The 21,806-nt window shown below is 34.7% G+C and overlaps 1 protein-coding gene across 3 annotated transcripts; it reads left to right on the top strand.

Annotated features, from left to right (window-relative positions):
• Nucleotides 1-1,437: 1,437 nt before the first annotated feature.
• LOC147384728 (importin subunit alpha-9) lies at nt 1,438-20,483 on the top strand. Of its 3 annotated transcripts, none has more exons than XM_086425080.1 (12): nt 1,438-1,681; nt 1,944-2,172; nt 3,250-3,403; nt 3,936-4,038; nt 9,265-9,449; nt 10,124-10,203; nt 11,482-11,632; nt 13,348-13,429; nt 13,524-13,582; nt 13,659-13,964; nt 18,337-18,548; nt 20,466-20,483. In XM_086425080.1, the coding sequence occupies exons 1-11, from the start codon at nt 1,630-1,632 to the stop codon at nt 18,499-18,501; spliced, it is 1,566 nt and encodes a 521-aa protein (XP_086281206.1). In that variant the 5' UTR covers nt 1,438-1,629; the 3' UTR covers nt 18,502-18,548; nt 20,466-20,483. The 3 variants fall into 3 exon arrangements, with proteins under 3 accessions (XP_086281206.1, XP_086281205.1, XP_086281204.1); XM_086425079.1 differs by lacking the exon at nt 20,466-20,483 and adding an exon at nt 19,162-19,698; XM_086425078.1 differs by lacking the exon at nt 20,466-20,483 and having other exon boundaries at nt 18,337-18,679.
• Nucleotides 20,484-21,806: the final 1,323 nt, after the last annotated feature.

The raw sequence follows: 21,806 nt of genomic DNA, 5'->3' as shown, positions 1-21,806 counted from the left end.
AAATTTTGTTAAATTTTTTACTAAAATAAAATGGGTATTTATACATATCCCTTGGTTATAAACATGTACATCTGAAAGTTTGTATTTTATTTTTAAACTTGATCCGTCTACAGTGGTTATTCATTTTTTGTAATTTGTATAATTTATTTCTTATTCTGTTGTTTCGCTTGAGTGATCCGAATTTATCATTAGATTGGATAACTGTAATTTTAGTTTTTCATCTATATCTAACTCATTTATTTTTTATTTTACTCTATACTGGTTTTTATAATGTTTTATCTTTCCGTACTTATAACATATAGGTATTCTAGTTATCTGGTTTTTAGAACATTCAATATATCTTCTGGTTTGTTTTTGTTTCTTGTTTTTTAAATCAAATTGTGATTTACTGTTGTGGTTATATTTTATACTTCTTGTATTATTATAGTGGGGCCAAAAAAATTTTGGACGTTTAAAGGTTTTGAAAGGAGATTTAGAGGGTAAAGGTGGGAGACCACATTGTTCACAGAATTGACCTAATACATTTCGTGTGAAAAATTTATCTTGTTTGAATTTATGTTGTAACCTTAAATCATTACAAAGTTCGAGGCCTTCAGAATGAATTGGAAAATCGGGAAAAAATCAAAATTTTTTCCTAAATTCGTTGGCTAGTTTTGGTTAGTTTAAAACGATAACTAGTGAAAAAATTAATAAAAATTTATTTATTTAAATTTTGGGACGAAATCGGTATTTTATCTATTGTTTCGATCGACGATAACTTGACTATTCGGACTCAAAAAGTGACGAATGAATACTCTATTTTGTCTAATTTTTCGTTTCAGATCTAATGGTGTCGTCAATTGCTACAAAATTTGTCTCTAACAAAATTTAGATTTTTTGCCTGAGGTGACCCCTAAAATTAACGTCATTTTCGTTTTTGACAATAATTCGATTTTTGATCTCAAAAAATGATAAATAAGTAATCATGTATAATAAATTTCGTTACAAATTCAATGGTATGATCGAATATTAATAATTGTTGCTCGAGCAAAAAGTCACTATTTTAGTCTAATCCGACTCGGTAATCGAGGATTTTGCAACTTTTATAATCGGACTCGTATTTGAGCGTGTTTATAGGCTAAAATATGTTTTTCGATCATTTTGAATCCATTGATGAGGTCAAATTTCCTTAAAAATGATCAAAAACCTCTTAAAGTTTTACTCCTAAGTTCACTTTCAAGATTTTTTCAAAATTTTATTATTTATTTTCCTCGATATAGGAATTGAAAATTTGGGATTTTATAGGTTATCGGTTTGAACCGGATCAAGTTGCACCCCCCTTAAAAACACCCCCCCAGATTGTCAGTTCCACCGTTGATCATCATTCGGGCCCACAAAATATTTTTATGATTCAATTTCCTAATCTAGTAAAATCAAAGCGGCGAGTCTTCGCGCGTAGACTGTCGTGAAAACTATCAATCATTATCAGTTTTTTTTTTTTTTTTCCTTTTCTTCTGTTTATGAATCACTGAGCAATTTAATCTGTGTTCTTCACTCAAAATTCCAAACCAGAATACATTTCTGGATTCACCCCAAAATCGAATCTCGAAACCTCAAATAGAATTTTAAGAGATCTTCCAGTGATCGAAAATGGCGGATGAAGGTTTTTCTTCCCACAAAAGAGACTCCATCAAGTCTTCAGGTCAGTAATCCCAAACACTTAAACCTCAAACAATCAATCAATCAGTATTTATTTGTAAATTTGTTTATTTTCTAGGGTTTTTAAATATAGATGATGGTGAGAAATCATGAATCTTTGCCTAAAAAAAAAAACACTCGAGATGATCTCTAATCCATCCAATACGGATCAAATGGAGAGTGAAACATTAGGGTTTTTGTTTTAAAAGAACTGTTTGAGCTATTTTTCTTGCATTAGAGATGCTTATATGTAATTTGGTTGTCAGTTGGAAATGTTGCGGCACATCGAAGACGACAACACGCAGTTACAGTGGGAAAAGAAAGAAGAGAGGCATTAATACGCACGAAACGCCTTTGCAGAGATGGAGTTGTTAATGATGATGATGATGCTGATGTTTCATTAGATGAAGATATAATGATGGATGCAGAGCAGATTGCTTTGGATTCTCAGACTTCTGAAGCCGTGGGAGGATTAAAGGCTGCTTTAATCTATCAGTATGTTTTATTTATTTATTTTTATTTGTATTAATTTTTTTTCCTAAAGAAAAATATATCAAATTTGTTTTTGTGGTTTATTATCTTATTTGTTTGTAATCATAGTGACAAAATCGGGATTGAATAATAATTTTGTGTGTGAAAAATTGGAAAAAACTGTCAAAAGTCGACAAAGTTGGAAAAATAAAATGAAAATATTTTTCTGATAAGTTGTGAAAATAAAAATATGTACTATTATTGGTAGAAGGTGTGCGTGTGAACGTGTGCATGTGTGTGTACATATTCCATATGTAAAATATTAGACAAACTTGCAAAATTTCATGTTAAATACAACATAAAATGTGTTTTTCAAAGTTTTGCAAATTATTCGATATTAAATTGTCGATAGAAAGAATCTTTAATTGATTGCCACCTTTTCAAAAATTGGAGAATGGTTTAACTATGCTTGTAATGACATCATTACCAGCTCTCTCTTTGGTGGTTTCACTATGCAAATTCTAAATATACCCATTCACAATTGGAGTCAAATGTGAGTAACTGTTATCTTGGAATTTATAAGTACACCCGCAGTTCATTGCTTCCCATGCGCTGAAAAAATCACATTCTTCCTCTCCTATTGATGATTGAGTTAGCTCGGAAGTATGTCAAAATCATTTAGGTTTTCTCCCTTCCACGTGTGCTGCAAGTAATCAAACATGGTTTTTATGCATGTACAGGGTTCTTGTTTTTTGTTTTGTTTTTCCCCTATAAATGCAGAATCATACATCTTGGATCTACCATTTTGGGAAAGAAAAGGAACAAATGTATGGGTTCACATTCTTCTGATTTGGTTAGTTGTTGAGTCAACAAAGTCCTGGTAGTTTTTGCTCAATGGTTTAGAGGAGATGAGTGGGCATATTTCTTGATTTCTTAACTCCACGTGGATTAGTTAATTATTTGTCACTGTGCATTGATTGAATGGTGCATGCTAAAATTGTTGTTTTCTTCTACTTTTTATTAATTTTACCTTAGTTTCCAACAAAAAGAATAGTCTTCATATTTTCATGGCTGACACCATCGTTATTGTCAAATTTTTAGGGGAAAAGGCGCTATGCAAAAGAAGGTGCAGGCCCTTCGCTGTCTAAGACGCCTATTATCAAAATCTGACATACCCCCTGTTGACGCGGCCGTTAAATCTGGAGCAGTACATATTCTTACCCAGTGCCTTTCATTTGGATCACCTGATGAACAGGTGCAGATATAATTAGGAATATTGTGGTCTTTCTTGAAGTTAATGTTTTACATGGATCGATCTTTGGATTCTCAATTATTTATTGGGTGAGTGTCTTCAACTAATTTTTGAGCACCTTACCACATGATTGGACAAAAGCCTGTAATACTAACGAGCCTATGCATCTATACGAGTGCTTGCTTGCCATGCTTTCCTAAATTACTAAACAAGGCATAATTATAATTATAAAGTCTGAGGACTTTATTGTTAGGTGGGATTTGGTTTGCAATTTAGAGCCTCCATAGCTTTGTTGTGGGTTCTTTTTCTGCTTTTGTACTTCTTCGGGTTGGTCACTTCGATGTCCCTTTTTTTAATATGGTATTTTCTTTACCTATAAAAAAGGCATGATTATAAAGAGGCTTAGTCCCATACCTCAGTTGGTTTGACACATTGCAAAGCAACTTTGAGGTCGTGGGTTCAAGTCCAACTTACCCATAAAAGACAAAATTATAAAGGGTGTACTCTGTTACATTTTTTCTTTTCTCTATTGCAGTTGCTTGAGGCAGCATGGTGCCTAACAAACGTAGCGGCTGGAGAGCCAGAGCAAACAAAGTCTTTGTTGCCTGCACTACCGCTGCTTATCGCTCATCTCGGAGGTCTGTGGTTGCTTGTGCTTTTTCATTCCCTTTTTTCCTGATTAGTAGATAAATCTAAACTTAGGAGGGAAAGCACCCCCCAGAAGGTCCAATCTTGAAGTCAAACAGTCTAAAAAAGTTATACAATCTAGGGTAAAAAAGAGAAAGTAGCTGGGACCAAGAACAGTTGAGTCTCACCTTATTAAAAAAAAAACCTCAAAAAATTTCTACAATTTTTTACAACCAATGGCATGGATAAAGCTGTTCTTAAGATAATCTTCTCAACGGGATTCTCTTTCCCATTGAAAGAGTGGACATTCCTCTCTTTCTAGATGCCCCAGCAAAATTGCACGAAAGTGACTTTTCATGGTATTCAACAGAGAAAAATGATCATTAATAATCTTGGGTGTAATCGCCTGAGTTTGTACTTACTAATTGTATCTGGATAACAGCAACACACTTAACTTTTAAGTGGCAGTACAAGGATGACTAAAAAATTCCACCATGATGACCAACGCATTGTTTTTTATTTATTCCTTTGACCAACAATATTTGGGCGATGAAAATTGTTGTAATTTGATGTGTCAATCATTTGTTCTTGTAATCTTGAAGTTGATACTATGGCACGTGGGATCCTTGTTGAAAATGTCAGGGCCATTATATTCATTAAAGTCACAGGCTTTTACTTCTCGTCATGTAATGATTTTAACTCAGGATATATGATGCTCCTCCTGTAGAAAACTACATTTTCCCTTTACCGTTTCTAGGAATGCCACATTTATAAGGTTTCCAATTTGTTCCCAAGTAGTTGCAACCCTTGTTAGCAATTTGGAATACGGCAACAATTCGATTGGTGAAAAATTCAAGTTCGATTCGATTTTGGATTGCAAAAAACTGGTCTAAATTTTGGCCAAAATTTTGATAAATTGGAAATATGCGGTATATGATTCATACGTGTATTATCTGTTTCATTTCAAAAATTCGAAAACCAAATATTTGGCCATATGATAGTGATGGTGAAGGTGATAATGATGATGGTGATAATGAGGACATTGAGGTTATTGTTCCATTGATTTTTGAAAGAAGACCAAAGTTAAGGGACAAATCATCAATTTGAAAAATTAAGGTGTAATCTCAAATAAATGTAGAGGGCCATGTCATTATTTTTAAAGATAAAAGGGACATTTGTCACGTAAAAAAGTGGATTCCTCCAAAATTTTGAAGCATGGCCACTTCAAAGTCGACTTGTGTTAAACATCGCAACTTATAAGTTTACATTTTGCAACATACAACAAGTTATAGTTTTTTTCCATTGAGTTTTATAAAAATTTGTAAAAAACGTTTTTTATTATTTTCAAACTTAAAATCCATGAATTATTCAGAATAGTTCAATAATCTAGAGAATAATACTTTCATTGAAAAAAAAATAAATTTGTGAATATTTCAAGAATTAAACGGGAGATTGCTAACAAGGGTTGCAAGCATATTTTTGCTAAGTGGAGAGTCACCCTTAACGAAATGAACGCTATGAGCTTTGTGTGATATCTCCACATTGTCTTAGTAGGAAAATGAATGAAGGGTATGTTTGATTGCACATGAAAAATATGGTGGAAAATCAATTTTATGGAAAGTCATTTTCTACTCACATCCTTAAGTCTAACAAAAGTTGGATTTCACTTTCCCGATTTCATTTACCCACCTTGACCAACTTGCTATGCTATCGGACATTTTTCGATTCGGTTTGCAAAAAAATTTCGACATATTTCACTTGATTATTATTCTATTATGAGAATCAATCCTACTACTTCTGGTCCTGGGGTTTCCGCACTTGAAGAAAAAAACCTGGGTCGTATTGCTCAAATCATTGGTCCGGTACTGGATGTAGCCTTTCCACCGGGCAAGATGCCTAATATTTACAACGCTTTGGTAGTTAAAGGTCGAGATACTGTTGACCAGCAAATTAATGTGACTTGTGAGGTACAGCAATTATTAGGAAATAATCGAGTTAGAGCTGTAGCTATGAGTGCTACAGATGGTCTGATGAGAGGAATGAAAGTGATTGACACGGGAGCTCCACTAAGTGTTCCAGTCGGTGGAGCGACTCTTGGACGAATTTTCAATGTTCTTGGAGAGCCTGTTGATAATTTAGGTCCTATGGATTTCACTTTCCCACCCATATGGGTAGGAAAGTGAAATCCATTTCTGTTTTCATCTTCTAATTAAACTCTAACTCATCTCTTCTTCTTCCTCACCACCACCACTTCCACCATAACCACCATCACACTCAATCTCAACCTCACCATGGGCCACCTTCTTTCTTCTCCACCTCTCTCTCTCTCTCTCCCTCTCTTCTTCTTCTTCCCTCACCTTCGCCGCCACCATATTTTCCCCTCTTCTTCCTTCCTCACCTCCGCTGCCGCCGCCGCCACCACCACCACCACCACCACCATTTCCTCTCCTCTTCCTTTTTTTTTTAAGGTAACATCAAACAATGGATTCAAGTTTTCCATCCTAATCATTTTTTCACTACCATTTTTTCTATGAATTTTGATTTTCCATGCAATCAAACACACCCTAAGTGGATTTGGACGTTCCCGATTGTTCTTATGAGAAGAGAAAATTGTAGAAGAACTATAGGAGAAAAATGCGAGGAGAGCTTCTTAACATTTATACTTGGGTTTGTATACAGGAAATTTGCTTGCTTCAGCATAGTATCACACAAAGTGAGCCCAATAACACATTGCTTACAGGGAGCTATGGACATTTTTATGTTCTAGTAGAGTGACAAAAAGAGGAAAAAAAATCATGCATACCACCTGGTATGTAACACATCAAATACATACAATGCAAGAATTAACGGTCAAGAGGGAGATGGTGCATTGACTAGACTGTTATTACAACTCTTTAATGCGGAACACAAATCAAGTCAACGGTCAAAGGTTCCAACAAAATTTGTATTTATTTAGGTTTTCACTTAATTGGGTCTAGATTTATCGTTTTATTGTTCGGGATTATTTTAGATTAGTTAGTTTTAGTTTTGAGTTGTTTTAAGACTTTATTTTTATGTTTTTTGAGCTTATTCTCATGTTTTATTGGCTCATGGTCTTAGTATAATATTTATAGGCAGTTTAGTAACTTTATTTTGTCTTCTATTGAAGTTTATTAGGGTTTGAAAATTAGGAGAGAGAAAGTTATGAAATTAGGTTATTTATTTTGTATTTTAGTTTGATTAGGATTCTTGAATTTATTTTTTTTATATATAAATTGTATTAGGGTTGTTTTTAATGAAGAATTTGATGAAGAAATAATGAGTTTCTTTCATGGAGTGAAATGAGTTCTCCCCATTCTTAGTGTGATTCCAATGCTTTATCTTCTATCCCTACTCTTTTTTTTTTCCTAATATTTATTTATTATTTTCTCTTAACTTTCTTAATTCTTAATTCTTAATTCTTGATTCTTTATTCTTGAAACCTACATACTTCAATTCTTAATCCTTTCTCCATTTTCTTAATGTTTAATCCTTACCCACCTTAATCTTTAACCCTTTCTTTATCTTATAAATCTAGATTAATCATAATTGCAAAATGTCAAAATTAAACCTCGCAACCATACCCTTGGGGTTGACCCTAAAATTTTAAGGTATCCCTACTATAGCCTAAATCCTTAACCCAATCTCAAACCAAATTCCCTAGCCCCCCAATTATCATCTTCTTCTCTTACAATCCCGCATCACCTTTCCTTTAAAATTGGAGAGGTGCTTCCTATGGTCCTTGGGTAGATATATTAAAGGATATGATCCTACTCTATGCTCAGATATTGTGTATTAGGAGGAAATTTAGGGAAGAATATGGATGCACCGTCAACGGATTCTCAGCATACCTTGGATGGTTCATGAGAATGATGACCATGCCACAATTATGATAAAGATGACGGTGATAGGGGTAAATGTTGTTATGAGAAAATAACAATGCAAATTGTTGTTCAACTTCCTTACCCGCCATGTATTTTCATGCAGCGCCTCAAATCCCAAAGTTGTCTTTGGAAACCACATATGCCACTGTGCTTCTTTCATGTGGTTTTGTTTTATCTATTGAGTTGGCTTGGACTTCTTTTTCTTTTTGTGAGGTCAATATTTGGTTTAAGCAATGGTATATAAAGTTTCGATTTCTGCATCTACTAATTATTATGGTCAGCTGTTAATGGAAATATTTCGATCAACATGGGAATTAACACGGTTTTCATGGAAATATTGTGGAAATTATGGAAATATCAATGATTTTTTATTAAAATTGTAGGACATGATGAAACAAACATTAAAAACACACTTGTTAAGTCATAACAAAAACCAGTATGTAATGGGGAAATGAAGATCAACACGTTCCACTGCATATGGATGCAAATATCTGAGAGCCTGAGAGTGAAAACAATATTGTACAGTGCAATGAATATGGTAATGTCAAATACTTGCTTAATAAATAAACAGGCTGTTAAGTACTGGTTTCATGCATTATTATAGTCTTGTATTTTTTTTAAATATACATGAATAAGTTAGTAATATATCTAACTAATTAGAACTTGGACAATTGTATGTTTATGCTTGTCTGAACGTACTAGTATGCTTAGAATATATATATTTTCATAAGCAAATAGCTTTATTGATAGATGACAAGGTGACCAAATAGTGGAGTACAAGCAAAAGCAAAAGAACTGGGTGATGGCGGGAATTGAACCTGTATCTATGGTATCATCTCCCATAGACTTTACCGAGCTAGCTGGCACCTCCTTTAAGTGACTATTATTACTTTGTGTAATTTAGAAATTCGTTCTACTAGCAATTTATAAGATTTGTCATTTTTATAAAAATTATCAATGTTTTTGGAGTAGTTTTTTCAACAACAACAAAGGAAAATTAAAGTTGACATTGCTTCTTTTCAATCAATTTATATTTATCAAAAAGATAAAAAAAATTAATTCGAAGTTTACCGTTGATCGAAATATTTTCACTGCAATCTTCCATTTTTATACCTGAGATTTGATTATTTTGGTTAGAAATTCGATATTCACTGAAATAGTCTCAATATGAATTGTGATTTTCACCGTAATATAATGCAAAAGGAATTTGTCTGTTAGATTTTGTGTAGTACTTGTGGAAATAGAAATATTTCATGGGAGTATACTGAAATTTCTTCCTGTGGTTTTAAGTTCATTGTTCTGGTTTTTGATTTATAACTTGCACTTGTTGTGTAGAGAAGAGTTCCATGCCTGTGGCTGAGCAGTGTACGTGGGCACTGGGAAATGTTGCTGGTGAAGGAGAGGAGCTGAGAAATATTTTGCTGGCACAAGGCGCCTTACCACCCCTTGCAAGAATGATGCTGTCAAATAAGGGTTCAACTGCAAGAACGGCTGCCTGGGCTGTGTCAAACCTAATCAAGGTTCTAAACTTTTCACCATGGACAAGAACACTCCATCTTGTAGTGTCGTATATGACAACTAACAACATGCATTTTTTCTATCTTAATTGTTTATGAATGGATTTGCTCTTGTGCAAGTGGTTCAGGTTTACTGGCCTTCCTTTGTTCATGCTATAAAATTTATCCTGTGAAGTAGGCCATATTTTATTTTTTGGCATTAATCTGGTTGTTGACCTGTGTATTTAATTAGGGGGAGTTGGGTTCGGATTATATAATCCGATTCTTGAGTACAATCAGATTTTAGAATCTTTTTTTTTTTTTTGATAAGCAAAAGATTTTAATGTTGCCCATAAAGAGGGAAAACTACTTAAAAATACTCATAAAGATTTTAAGATTTTTTGATAAGCAAAAGATTCTGGAGAGATTGAAGAAAATGTTGCCCATAAAGAAGGAAAACTACTTAAAAATTCTCCATTCCCATTCAAATCTAACTGAAAAGAGGAAATATGATTTAAAAAAAATTCTTCTAGATGCAATTGAACTCATGGCCTATGTCATTGGGTAAGTCCATTGTGGTGTGACATTCTCTAGAAAAATATTTCCAAAATGTAATTTTATTTACTTTAATGTTCGTGAATTCTTTAAACTTATCAAAAAAAAAAAAAAGTTTGTGAATTCTTTAATGTTCTTTGTAGGGACCTGATCCTGAAGCTGGAACTCAACTCATAAAAATTGACGGGGTATTGGATGCAATAGTGCGGCACCTAAGAAAAGCGTAAGTAAGAGCTTAGTGGTTTCTCTTCTTAATCAAGTGTAGTGATTTGCAGTTACTCGATTTAGGGGAATCACATGTACATTTAATAGGCACCTTTATGATCTACCATGGTTATGTCCTTTATAGCAAACGTATTTGTCACCTACTCACCTTCTAGTCAAGAAATAGCAATAGGCCCATAGTGCACAGGAGCCTTCTCTGTTGCTATGTATTTTTTGAAAAGATAAAAAATGTTGTGAAAATACCATATATAATTTGTTATCAAAGAATATAAATTATACGAAGAAGGAAAAAAAAAATTCAAAATACCCTGTTTACCGAATGTTATTTTCGTTGAAAGGAAAGTCCTATATTAAAAAAAAAGAAATCCAGGTATTGTTTTCATTATGCACTAAACATGGAGGCTATTGAATTATTAGAACTTTAGAAGGCTTCTTGAAGACCTTCTTTAATTGCTTTAGTAGACATCTTGTGGCGGATGGTGGCTCAAGTGGTGGTGTTGAATGTGCCTTGGGGTCGAAGATCAGTCCATGGAAACTTGCTAACATTGTAGAGGGCATGATCATGTAGTTAAGTGTTTGATATTTTTACATACATATGCTTAGAAGGGCTTATCATGTTGTTACTCCATTAGTGTCGAAAAAGGTTGTTAGTTTCCATTCTCTTTCCTTCTTTGTAGCAAATCTATATTTACAGCTAAAACATTGCATTCTCATCCGTGATTAATATTTTTATACCAAAATTTACTTGTAATTGCAATATAACCTACATTTTGATATCAATGATATCTTGGAATGCCTCTCAATCTCATAGTGAGTTAGGTTGGTGTTTTGACGACATGAAATTAATTTTTTATAACTGTTGTCCTTCCATTTTTGTCTATGAAGTCCGGGCATCATGGCCTCTCTTGTTGCATGTTGTATTGTTATTGTTGTATTTGAATACATTGTTGGCACTTACACCTTGCCATGAACTAGAGGTATTTTTCTCAAATTTAGCCACTTGTTCCCTTCTTTTCCTTTCCTTTTTAGTTTTTTAAGAAAATGCCCAGTAAATTCAAGGACTTTCATTGGAAGCTGAAGAACATTAGTTATTTCCCGGAAGATGATCTGAGCATTGCAACATGCTTGTTGACTCTCAATCCTAAACTTCTTATTAACATGCAAAGTAAATTCTGTATTCAAATTATTTCATGCTTATGATCATTGCCACTCGTTTATCGTACTCTCCTTAACATTTTATATTATTTGGTAGAATTAATAATTGGGTCAAATTCAGGGATGAGGAGTTGGCCACTGAAGTAGCGTGGGTAGTTGTGTATCTTTCAGCTCTTTCAAATGTTGCTACTGGTATGCTGGTAAAGAGTGATCTTGTTCAACTACTTGTTGGAAGACTTGCAACATCAGACAGTTTACAGCTGCTTATTCCGGTAATAAGCACCAAAAAAAACCCGAATAACTTAGTTGATGTGTTGAGTTTGTTAATGAATTATGTGACTTCTATTTTGCCTTTTGACTGTTGATCAAACACTGACTATCAAAAATATTATTAATCAACCAAAAGTCCCTTTACACATTCTGATATCATCTATTTATAAGGAAACAATACCTTAAAACCTAACGTTAAGCCAATTAACAAATCCTAGCCCTCCAGATATTTCGTTAACAATATATCTGCAGTACCTCTAACCATGGTTTTAAATTTCGTCTCGTTTCGTACGAGACGTTTCGGAATTTCAGCTTTCCAAGATGAAACATGCAATAAACTATTGACCTATCGATGTTTCGATTTGTTTCGTTTGTATCAAAATGTTTCGTCGAAACAAACCGATACAAACCTAAAAACCCAAATAAAAAAGAAAAAATTGAGAGAGCTGGATTGCCGGAGTCATGCTGCCGGAGTTCACATAAGCTCTTTCCCTCCTCTTCCTCCTCCTCCTTCGTCTTCTTCGTCTTCTTTTTTTCTGGTTTTCTTTTGTCTATTGAGAGAGTGAAACCTGTGTTCTCAAAGTGATTAGTGCCCTTGACATTGGTCTTCTCTTTATGACTGACTCATTTATACAACTCCCCTTCCAATTTTGTAAATATTTAAGATACCCGTGTTTTTAAACGAATGGCATGCCCCTTGACGTAGGTATCATCTGAAAGGCCTCTATAAATGCTTAAATTTATATCTCGGAATGTTATGTATGTTTCAGAATATTTCGGTAATGTTTCAGTTTTCAAAAAAACCAAAACAACAGAACGAAACAAGATTTTAAACCATGCCTCTTAACTCCTTTCACTTCTATGTACCAAAAGTTTCAACATATTTTTGATGTCCAAACCATTAGAATCTCCCCAAGAATCACGGAGTTGTTAAGATCTCTGAATGAGCTTACCAATTTATCTAACAACTTTCCTATGGATATTTGAGTAAAAATTTATGTCCCATTATTAATTAACCACATCTAGTGGCTAGATATGAAAAATATATACCTTTTCGTCTCTTCATCGTGGCTTCATACGACTATTGATTTTTGATATTTGGTCATATGATTTAGAAGGCCTCTTACTTTGTTCTAGATCAATCATACTTTTTTATTCCAATATCATTACTCATTTTCTCTAGAATGTTAGATGCGGTAGTCCATAATATTAAAATTAGACGGATTATGTCTCGCTATGGCATAACAGTTGATTGAAGACAGCTTAAACTTATTGCACTGCATCCCATCCACCTATCCACCACACACATTTACATGAGAAAAAAAAGGAAGAAGAAACAAAAGTCAAGTTTTCATGATACGAAATTAACAAATTGAGTAGCATATGGAAAATAGGACACTAGAGTCTAGTAAGGGAACTTTTGTAGAAATGTAGTCTTTTAACAATACCTTTTATTGGAGACATGAAACACAATTGACCTTACTAGTAACTAATCTGGGAATCTTGATATCATGCATTGTGTTGTAGCTTGTACTGCCAATGAAAGACCGCGACCCGGCCACCCTTTTTAATTTTTCTCAACAAATTCATTCATTATCATTAATAATACAATATCAGCAGCATTTTGAAGTTTTTGTTTGAATTTTCATTACCTTTGATGTTTGGGGTTCTAGTGCATTTTGCTATTTACTTTTGATGGTGTAATCTGTTCATGTAGGTGCTGCGAAGTTTAGGTAATCTTGTTGCCGGTGACTCACACACAACTCACATTATTCTTGTTGCTGGACAAGATATTACAGGTCTGCAAATCATCTGTTAGGTTCACTATATTATGAAACTATAACTTCTACCAAAATGTTATTGGAAGATACTGATGTATTATGTAATTTCCAGAAAATGTCGTATCAGCTCTGGTAAAATGTTTGAAAAGTGAGCATCGGGTCTTGAAAAAGGTGTTATTCTTAGTCATTATAGTTCTTATAAATGCAACGTCACCCATTTTATTGAAGCCTTTTGCAAATGATGTAGGAGGCAGCTTGGGTTCTATCTAACATAGCAGCAGGTTCCCTTGCACATAAGCAATTAATATATTCTAGTGAGGCAGTTCCGTTATTGTTACGCCTTCTTTTAACTGCACCATTCGACGTAAGAAAGGAAGTAGCATATGCACTAGGCAACCTCTGTGTTACTCCATCAGAAGGTCCTGGACAGCCAAATGTGATTCTAGAGCATTTGGTCTCACTTGTTAGTAAAGGATGCCTTCCGGGATTTATAAATTTGGTCAGGTCTGTTGATATTGAGGCTGCAAGGCTAGGACTTCAGTTCTTGGAGCTGGTAAGCCATCTAATTCTTCTTCTGAAATCAATTTTCGTTCTCTTAATCGGATTTTTTGCACCATATTTAGTTAGATTCTATTGGTTCATTTGTTATTTCACTAGCTTGTTCTACTACTTGATAATTTGGAAATTTCTAAGTAAATTTTTTGAGAAAAAGTTTGTTACATCTCGCATATCTTAATGAACAATACTAGTTATCTTTATGTAGCATATGTTTGTGTCCATCCCATCATCATCGTCAACAGAGCCTTACGCCAACTTGACTAGTTCTTCCAACAGGGGCTGTAATCGACCTTCGTTGGACATGCCCAAATCATCTCTGTGAACTTTCTCTTAGTTTGTCACCTATTGTAGCTACTCTCTCATTGTCTGGAATGTGTTTATTTCTAGTTTTTTTCTTTCCTAGTCTTTCCAGTCATCCATTTCAACATCCTTATCTCTACTATGCTGAATTTATTAACAAGATGCCTCCTGAACCCCCAACATTCAGCTCTGTAAAGCACAGCTGGTCTTACTGCCGTCTTATAAAATTTTCCTTTCAATTTCATTGGCATGCGTCGATGACATAGCATTCTAGAAGCACACATCCGCTTTAACCGTCCACCTCTGATTCTGTGGGCAACATCTTCCTCGATCTGTCCATCCTTATGTATAATATACCCAAGATAACAAAAGTGACCGTTTTGGGGTTTTCAATATCAATTTTTACCGGCTTTCCTTTTCTTGAGTGTTAGTACTAAATTTACACTCCACGCACTTAGTCTTGGTATTACTTATTATGAAGCCCCTTGGACTCCAGTACCTCTATTCAATGTTTTTAGAGGCATTTGAGGTGTATGCCTTGAGGCGCACCAAAAATATACTGAGTTGTCTTGACATTCAATGTGTTGATGAGGTGTTTTGAAGCATTAAAAAAGCGTACGCCTTAGCTTTGGAGTGACTCAGGTTTTTTTTTGTTGAGGCGTGAGCCTTTATTGTAAATAAAAAATTTATTTAATTTTTATTTTTATCTTAATTTTTTGAACATACTGCCATTTTTATTTTAAATGTTGTTCTACACTATGCTTCCCAAACTACTAAATAGGTTGTTGTATAAGTTTAAGTCATTAGTTTCTACTTTTAAACCTTATTTTTCTTTCCATTTTGATTTATTTTTTACTCTATGCTTCCATTTTGTATTTTAAATGTTTTTCTACACTATGCTTCCCATACTACTAAATAGGTTGTTGTATAGGTTTAAGTCAGAAATTTCTACTTTTAAACCTTATTTTTCTTTCTATTTTGACTTAGTTTTTATAACTGTGATTTGGTTTCTACTACCATGGTGCCATTGCCACATACACACATATTTCAAAGTCCTCCAAACTGATTATTGAGCAAACAAGCAAGTTTTTGACATGGTGAAAGATTGAAAGTCATTGGGTCTTAAGTGAATTTTTTAGTGGAGGATGTGAACTTTTTATTTTCATTTATTATAGTGGTGGATAGTGGACATGATTTTTATTGAATATTGACTCTTAATGATTATAGGGGATTAAAATTTGAATTTGATTATGTGGACTAGAACTTGGAACTTCAAAATTAGAAATGTGTTGGTTATCCTATTTTTTTTCTAATTTGTTTATTTAAGTTATTTATATGTTTTATATTATTTATTTAATAATTTAATGCGCATGAGGCTTACGTCCTATGCTTCAAGGCATAGTGAAGATCCCAAAGCCTTGCCTCACGCCTTAGTGTATGAAAACATTGGTCTAAATCATTAAATATTTTAATTTGACTATGCGAGTCGACTCCCGAGTTTTTCAATCTGACTCGACTTGTTGGAGATGAAAGTCGAGTCAATTTATAAACTACGGTTTGTACTATATGGTGTTCCCTATTTCTAATTTTCCTGCTTCCAGTCTTGTCATGCTGCTCTTTTATTTGGTAGAGTCTGGGGCCTAGGTTCTACCTATTTCTGTGCTCCTAATATCGAATGTTTTGTAGCTTTTACTTTACTTTTAAGTGGCTTTTTGGTATCCTCTTCAAATTATGGTTCAAGATTCTATTGTCTCAATGTGTCTCGGCATTAGTGGCGAGCAAAACAAGACATTATAGGAGTATCTCCGATTTGTCTTGCTTCATCTTGGTATGTATTTGTATCCCTTGGTTTGTCTCCATCGAGTCGTTTTTCCAAATCGAGAAAATGCCTCGAAAGAGATTTTAAGCAATTTTTCTGACATTAGTGGAAATCAATAAAGAAAAAATTTCATGCTCCCTTGTGGGATTGGGAGATGGAGATCCAAGCAGTGTCACAAGATTGTTTAAGAGAACTATGGGTATGTTGTTTATGGCACCTGTGTATTGAGTTGTCCTTGCCTCTATTGTGTTACACAAGTATAGCCAGCTCCCCGGTGTTGGCAGTACCTCAACTCTTTCTCTATTGACGGGGAAGAATTGTTCCGATGGAGATTGTGAGAGAAGAAACAACTCATAAATTGTCCTTTTCCAAGAAGAGATCACAGCCTCCATTGGCAAAATCTGGGTGTTTGGACCACAAAGATCATTTCGGTCAAACGTGGTAATGATTCATATAACTTGGACTCTTGTAACCCTACAAAGAGTCCCTGCATAATTTGACTCTTTATCATCAGAATAATCTAGTACACAGGCGGAGCCAGGATTTTGCAAATGTGGGGGCAACCAAGAGTAGAAAAAAAATTGTGGGGACAATTAAGAGTGAAAAAAATAATTGTGGGGGCAACTAAGAATGGGAAAAAAATTTGTGGGGGCAATAGTGGAAAATCCGCCGCTAAAATCTGTCGCAATAGCCCATTAATCCATAGAATTTGAAAACTCTTGTCGGAGCAATTGCTCCCACTCGAAATCCGCCCCTGCTAGTACATAGTTGTGTATGGTTCGGCTGGACCACTTGGCAACTCACATGGAGTTGTTTCTTATGCCACTGAGAGATCGTACCATTCATAATTAATTCTCAATTACAACACCCGTTCCATTTATAATTATTTCTCATCCTCCTTGTGCCCAGCCTACTTTTCCAGATGTGCCGTGTAAAGAGACATTTCATATCATTAGAGTGAGGTGGGCTTGTGTGGTTGTGGTGATAGTTGTGGGGTTGAAGGAGGTGTGTGGTCCGACGTCATAGTTATTTCTTTTACTTCTCCCTACTCAACTGATATTTTAGAGAAAATGTACATTAAAGCTCCTCATACTATTACTTCCATACTCTTCTTTAAAGAGAAATATGTCAGACATGGTGTATTCATGATTACCTGTTTAAGGCTATTGATTGAACCCTACCATACTTATACAAAGAGAGAGGTGTCGTATGTTGTTATTTCTAGTACTGCTAGTGCCATTTTACATTTCATAGAGATGTACAAGGTATCTTGGATGCCTAGTGGTTCCTGGTTGCTAATGACACTCTAAAATTATGTAGTTGGTTGCTTGTTTTTTTTTAAATGTAGCTTACCTCAGTACAACTTGCTTGCTTAGATCACTCCCAACTGTTGTCCACTTTGTTTTTCGGAAGGGGAATCTGTTAATTATATTTTAATTCATTGCTCATTTTCCTATAATATATGGTCAAAGTTCCTTGGTTTATTTGGTATTAATTGGGTCCTTCCTAGTAAGCTTTCCTCGTTGTTGGATGAGTGGACCAGTAATGTCTTTCACACCAAAAAACGTTACCTGTGGGCAATGCTCCCATCGGCTATTGCTTGGGGGATTTGGAACGAGAGAAATAACAGGGTGTTCAATGACAAGATTAGAAGCTCACAGGCAGGGTTCTTGGAAATCTTGGGATTATTATACCTTTGGTCTAAGCAAAACATTGAGTTCGCGGGAAATTCTTTTGCTGATTTTGTTTTTAGATGGCCTTTGTTATGTAACCAGTGATGTTGTTTAGTTTTTTTCTTTCCTTTGCTTTGTGAGGCTTCCTCGGCCTCCTTGTATTTTGTTTTTGTTTTCTTCGTTGCAATATATTATACTTATAAAAAAAAAAAAAAAAAATTGCTTGCAATTAGGACAAAACAAAACCACTTGTGACTGAGTTTTGTGGCATTATCTTTTATATAATTTTCTTTTTCTATTTACATGAACATTCCCTACTTGATTTTGTAGACTCAGGCGATTTCACTACAAATTTCATTAAATTTTTCTGTGACATGGCCAAATTTGAGATCTGAACCCACACTTCACTACTTGATTATCATCACTGACTCACTGTACAGGTTATACCATCTTCATGGCACTAATAAAATATATGTAACGATGAGAAGAAATTTGATGTCCATCTGTTGTACATAATGTTAAATCAAAGATCCTTCTGGGTTAGTTCAAATAATGTTAAACTCAACTGTGTTCAGGTCATGAGGGGAATGCCCAATGGTGAGGGTCCAAAGCTTGTTGAGAAGGAAGATGGAATCGATGCTATGGAAAGATTCCAATTTCATGAAAATGAAGACCTGAGAAATATGGCAAATGGGTTGGTCGATAAGTACTTTGGGGAGGATTATGGGCTTGATGGGTAGACACAGCTTGACCCGACACCTGCAGCTACCGATCCACCACTCTTCGTGTATGTATGCATAAAAATCTTCTTTTAAGTTTGCTTGGAATATCCTTCTCTGCAAGTTAAATCGAACTTGGATTAGCAAATTGTATGATAAATATTTTCATTTATGACTCTAGAGTTGTGCTTTTCTAAAATTCATAGATGAAATCATACACTCATAACTCACACATTGCGGCTACTTACGTAAGGTTTGCGAGTTTGTGCTTGCCTGTAGCGTTGAATGGACTTGAGACCCTTTTCACCCAGATGGGTTGGTGTGAGCTTGTCAAGTCTTCCTTGAGATTGCGGGTCCGATCTCAGCTTCTTACCTGTTATAAAATTTATCTAGTAAGTAGTCGACAGGAGGAAAAAAAACACAAAAGTAGACACCCAATTAATTTCTTGAATCCTATGTTCTACTGATTAAACATGGCAGGTTATCCACGCAGGAGAGATGATGCTGGCCGGCCAGCTTAAGTGCCTATACGGATTCTTCTGGAAGCCAGCGTCATCTCTCCTGCGTGGAGTACCTCTGATGCTGATTCCTTTTCCATGGTGGGATCATGGATTCATTGGTTTATTTATAGGATTCATAGGTCGATGAATCTTGTTTATTGAAATAGTTTTCTTTATCCAGACTGTATCCAGCTAAATGGGCTTTAACTGGTGCTGGTGAATCGTGAAACCTAAAGACAACAATAATGCTGTCATCCTTGAGGAGGAAATCCTCCAGTGTTGGATGGCCTTCTTGATTCATGTAATGTGAATCTCGACGATGATCCGATGGTCTGGACCTAGGCAGGATGTCCTCTGCATGAAAGTAACTCTGTTATTTGAATAGTTACTTTGATTGGTGTTTAGGCTCTTTTTCTTTTATGTGGGTGGGATTAAGAACTCTTGCAAAGTTGAATCACTTTTGATGTCATCTTGCACGATGTCACATTGTTTATGTCAGCTGCCGAGCTCATATGTGCGACAATAAACAAAAATAAACTTGGGTATAGCTTTATAGTATTACAGTTGTTATTATTTGTTGGGACACACAAACCTTATCCAATGTTCCTTATTTCTTACTCATTTAATCATCTTTTGAGAAGGAAAAAAGGGTACCATCAGGGGCCCCATATCTTTTTTCAAATTAAGATGTATGCTCCCCAACCCTTTTTGTGATTTATCGAAGCACCCACGTTTGCCCTTTATGAGATGTTAGCCTTATGTGACGGTTGTAATCATGCATGGGTGTTGTGGTGATCTATTTAACTTCTCATTTGAAATTATGGTATATAGTTTTGTATGGTCTTTGAATGCCTGAATAGAGTCATCTTGGTTGTGGTTGAGATCTGAATGAAATATTGAATGTTTCGGAATTATCTTGGAATGTCTTGGTCATGTATTATCGGCCTCTGACATTATTGAGTTTTTCTCTAATCAAGATAATGTTGCGAAATAATAGTTTAAATTTTATGTTGAAAATGTTCTGAGTTTGGGTCTTTTTTATGTGACCTATTTGTTGTTTGTTATTATATTGGGGTTTGATGGATGAATTACATTTGCAGGTGTATGATTGCTTATTGTTGTGGAAAATAATTTTCCTCAAATCCCTTATTGGTGGAAAAATATTTTCCAATCTGATTTCAGAAAAAATGTTTTGCTCTTTTTTAGTATTTAGTTACTAGAGTGGGTGGGGGATTCTAATATTATTCTCATTAATACTCTGGCCCTCAGTTTCCTATATGCAATCAAACACCAACAAATATCTTATGAGGAAGTCCATTTCCCAACATTGTTTTTCCTTTGAAATTGATTTTTTCAATATTCTCTACAATCAGGCACCCTTAGTGTGCAATCTCCATTTCTCTGGATTTAGGGCCCACATCTGCATTTATGTTCCAACTCCAAAGACAATGTATCTCAAACCAAGAGCTTTTTCTTTTCCTTCAGGGTGTTGCTTCTGATACGTGGTTATCATTCATGGTGGGACCCATAGAGTGGTGTGCAAGTGAGTTGAATTGTGGGTATTTATTATTGATTATTATTATTGACAGGTACTCATTCCTCTAAGGCCACTTTGATTCTCTCATTTATCTTATAAATTAGAGATATTTAACCAGCAGACCTAACTGTTGCATTTAATTACAAAAACTCCCTTGGAGTTCTGACAATTCCAAGGGAATCTAACTTTATCAAGTTTGTTACCCACCAAACCTTGAAGTGGAAATCCATATCACAAAATTCAAATTGATGCCTTAATTTGTTAATCGACATACGTTGGATCAGATCCCAACCTCATCAATTTTTGGCATTCATAAACATGTTCTGATGCCACAGGATTCTAAGAACATTGAAAAGATAAATTAGTTTTCACTATTGAATTTTAATTTTAATTTGGGAATTTGATAGTAATTATTTTCAACTTTTTGGAACAAATTCGTAAAGGAATTTTTTTTTTCAATTGTTTTCTTTTTAATCCAATTTTTTCATGAAATTAAGAAGTATGTGGTGTTGTTTTGTCATTTTGATAATATGTGTGGTCCTCATGTCCCTTAGTAAGATCTGAAATCTTATTAAGTTAGTCATGCTAGTCTGGATCATAAAGTAAATATTGATAAAACAAGGTAATTTTTATAATAAAATTGGAACAAATAGGTCTGTCTGTAAGTCTCTCTATCATTATTATTGATAAGTGCTCATCAGCTACAAAAATGTTAGGATGATAAGGATGTCTCACACTTGCTTGTCCCATTTACCCCTTTGACTTTTCTAAATTACATATGCCCCTCCAACTTTTGGTGAATATTTATGATAATACCTTCCTTTTCTAAAATGATGACATACCCCTTGATGGCATACTTTTCTTTGGGAGACTTAATGACAAATAACCTTGCCTCGAATGTCTTGCCAAAATCCCTTAATTTTGAATATATAAAAAAAAAGTTAGTAATAATCTGACGCCCTCTCTTACATACATCCCAACACAGAATCGTAGATCATTTGCCTCAGGATTCACAAGAAAAATATTTATGATTTACCTGTCGTGAGGCAAAAGATCTACGATTCTCTGATGTGATAGGGGCGTATGTCAAGAAGTTGAAAATGAGGATAATTTGGACATTTCCATTAGTATCTCATGTCAAAGGGGGTATGTAGTGAGTTCGAAAATGTAGGGTATCTGAAAATCCACTGAAATCCAAAGGGAGACTCCTAAACTAACCTTTCTTGATACTTAGGGCAGTTTTAATAGTGGCAGTATGTTTTTAATTATGATTAATTATTCTTTTAAAT

The sequence above is a fragment of the Akebia trifoliata genome, chromosome 15 (assembly GCF_017979445.1).
Source record: "Akebia trifoliata isolate Shusen 1 chromosome 15, ASM1797944v1, whole genome shotgun sequence".
Taxonomy (NCBI): Eukaryota; Viridiplantae; Streptophyta; class Magnoliopsida; order Ranunculales; family Lardizabalaceae; genus Akebia; species Akebia trifoliata.
This window is presented reverse-complemented; position numbering and strand designations above follow the sequence as displayed.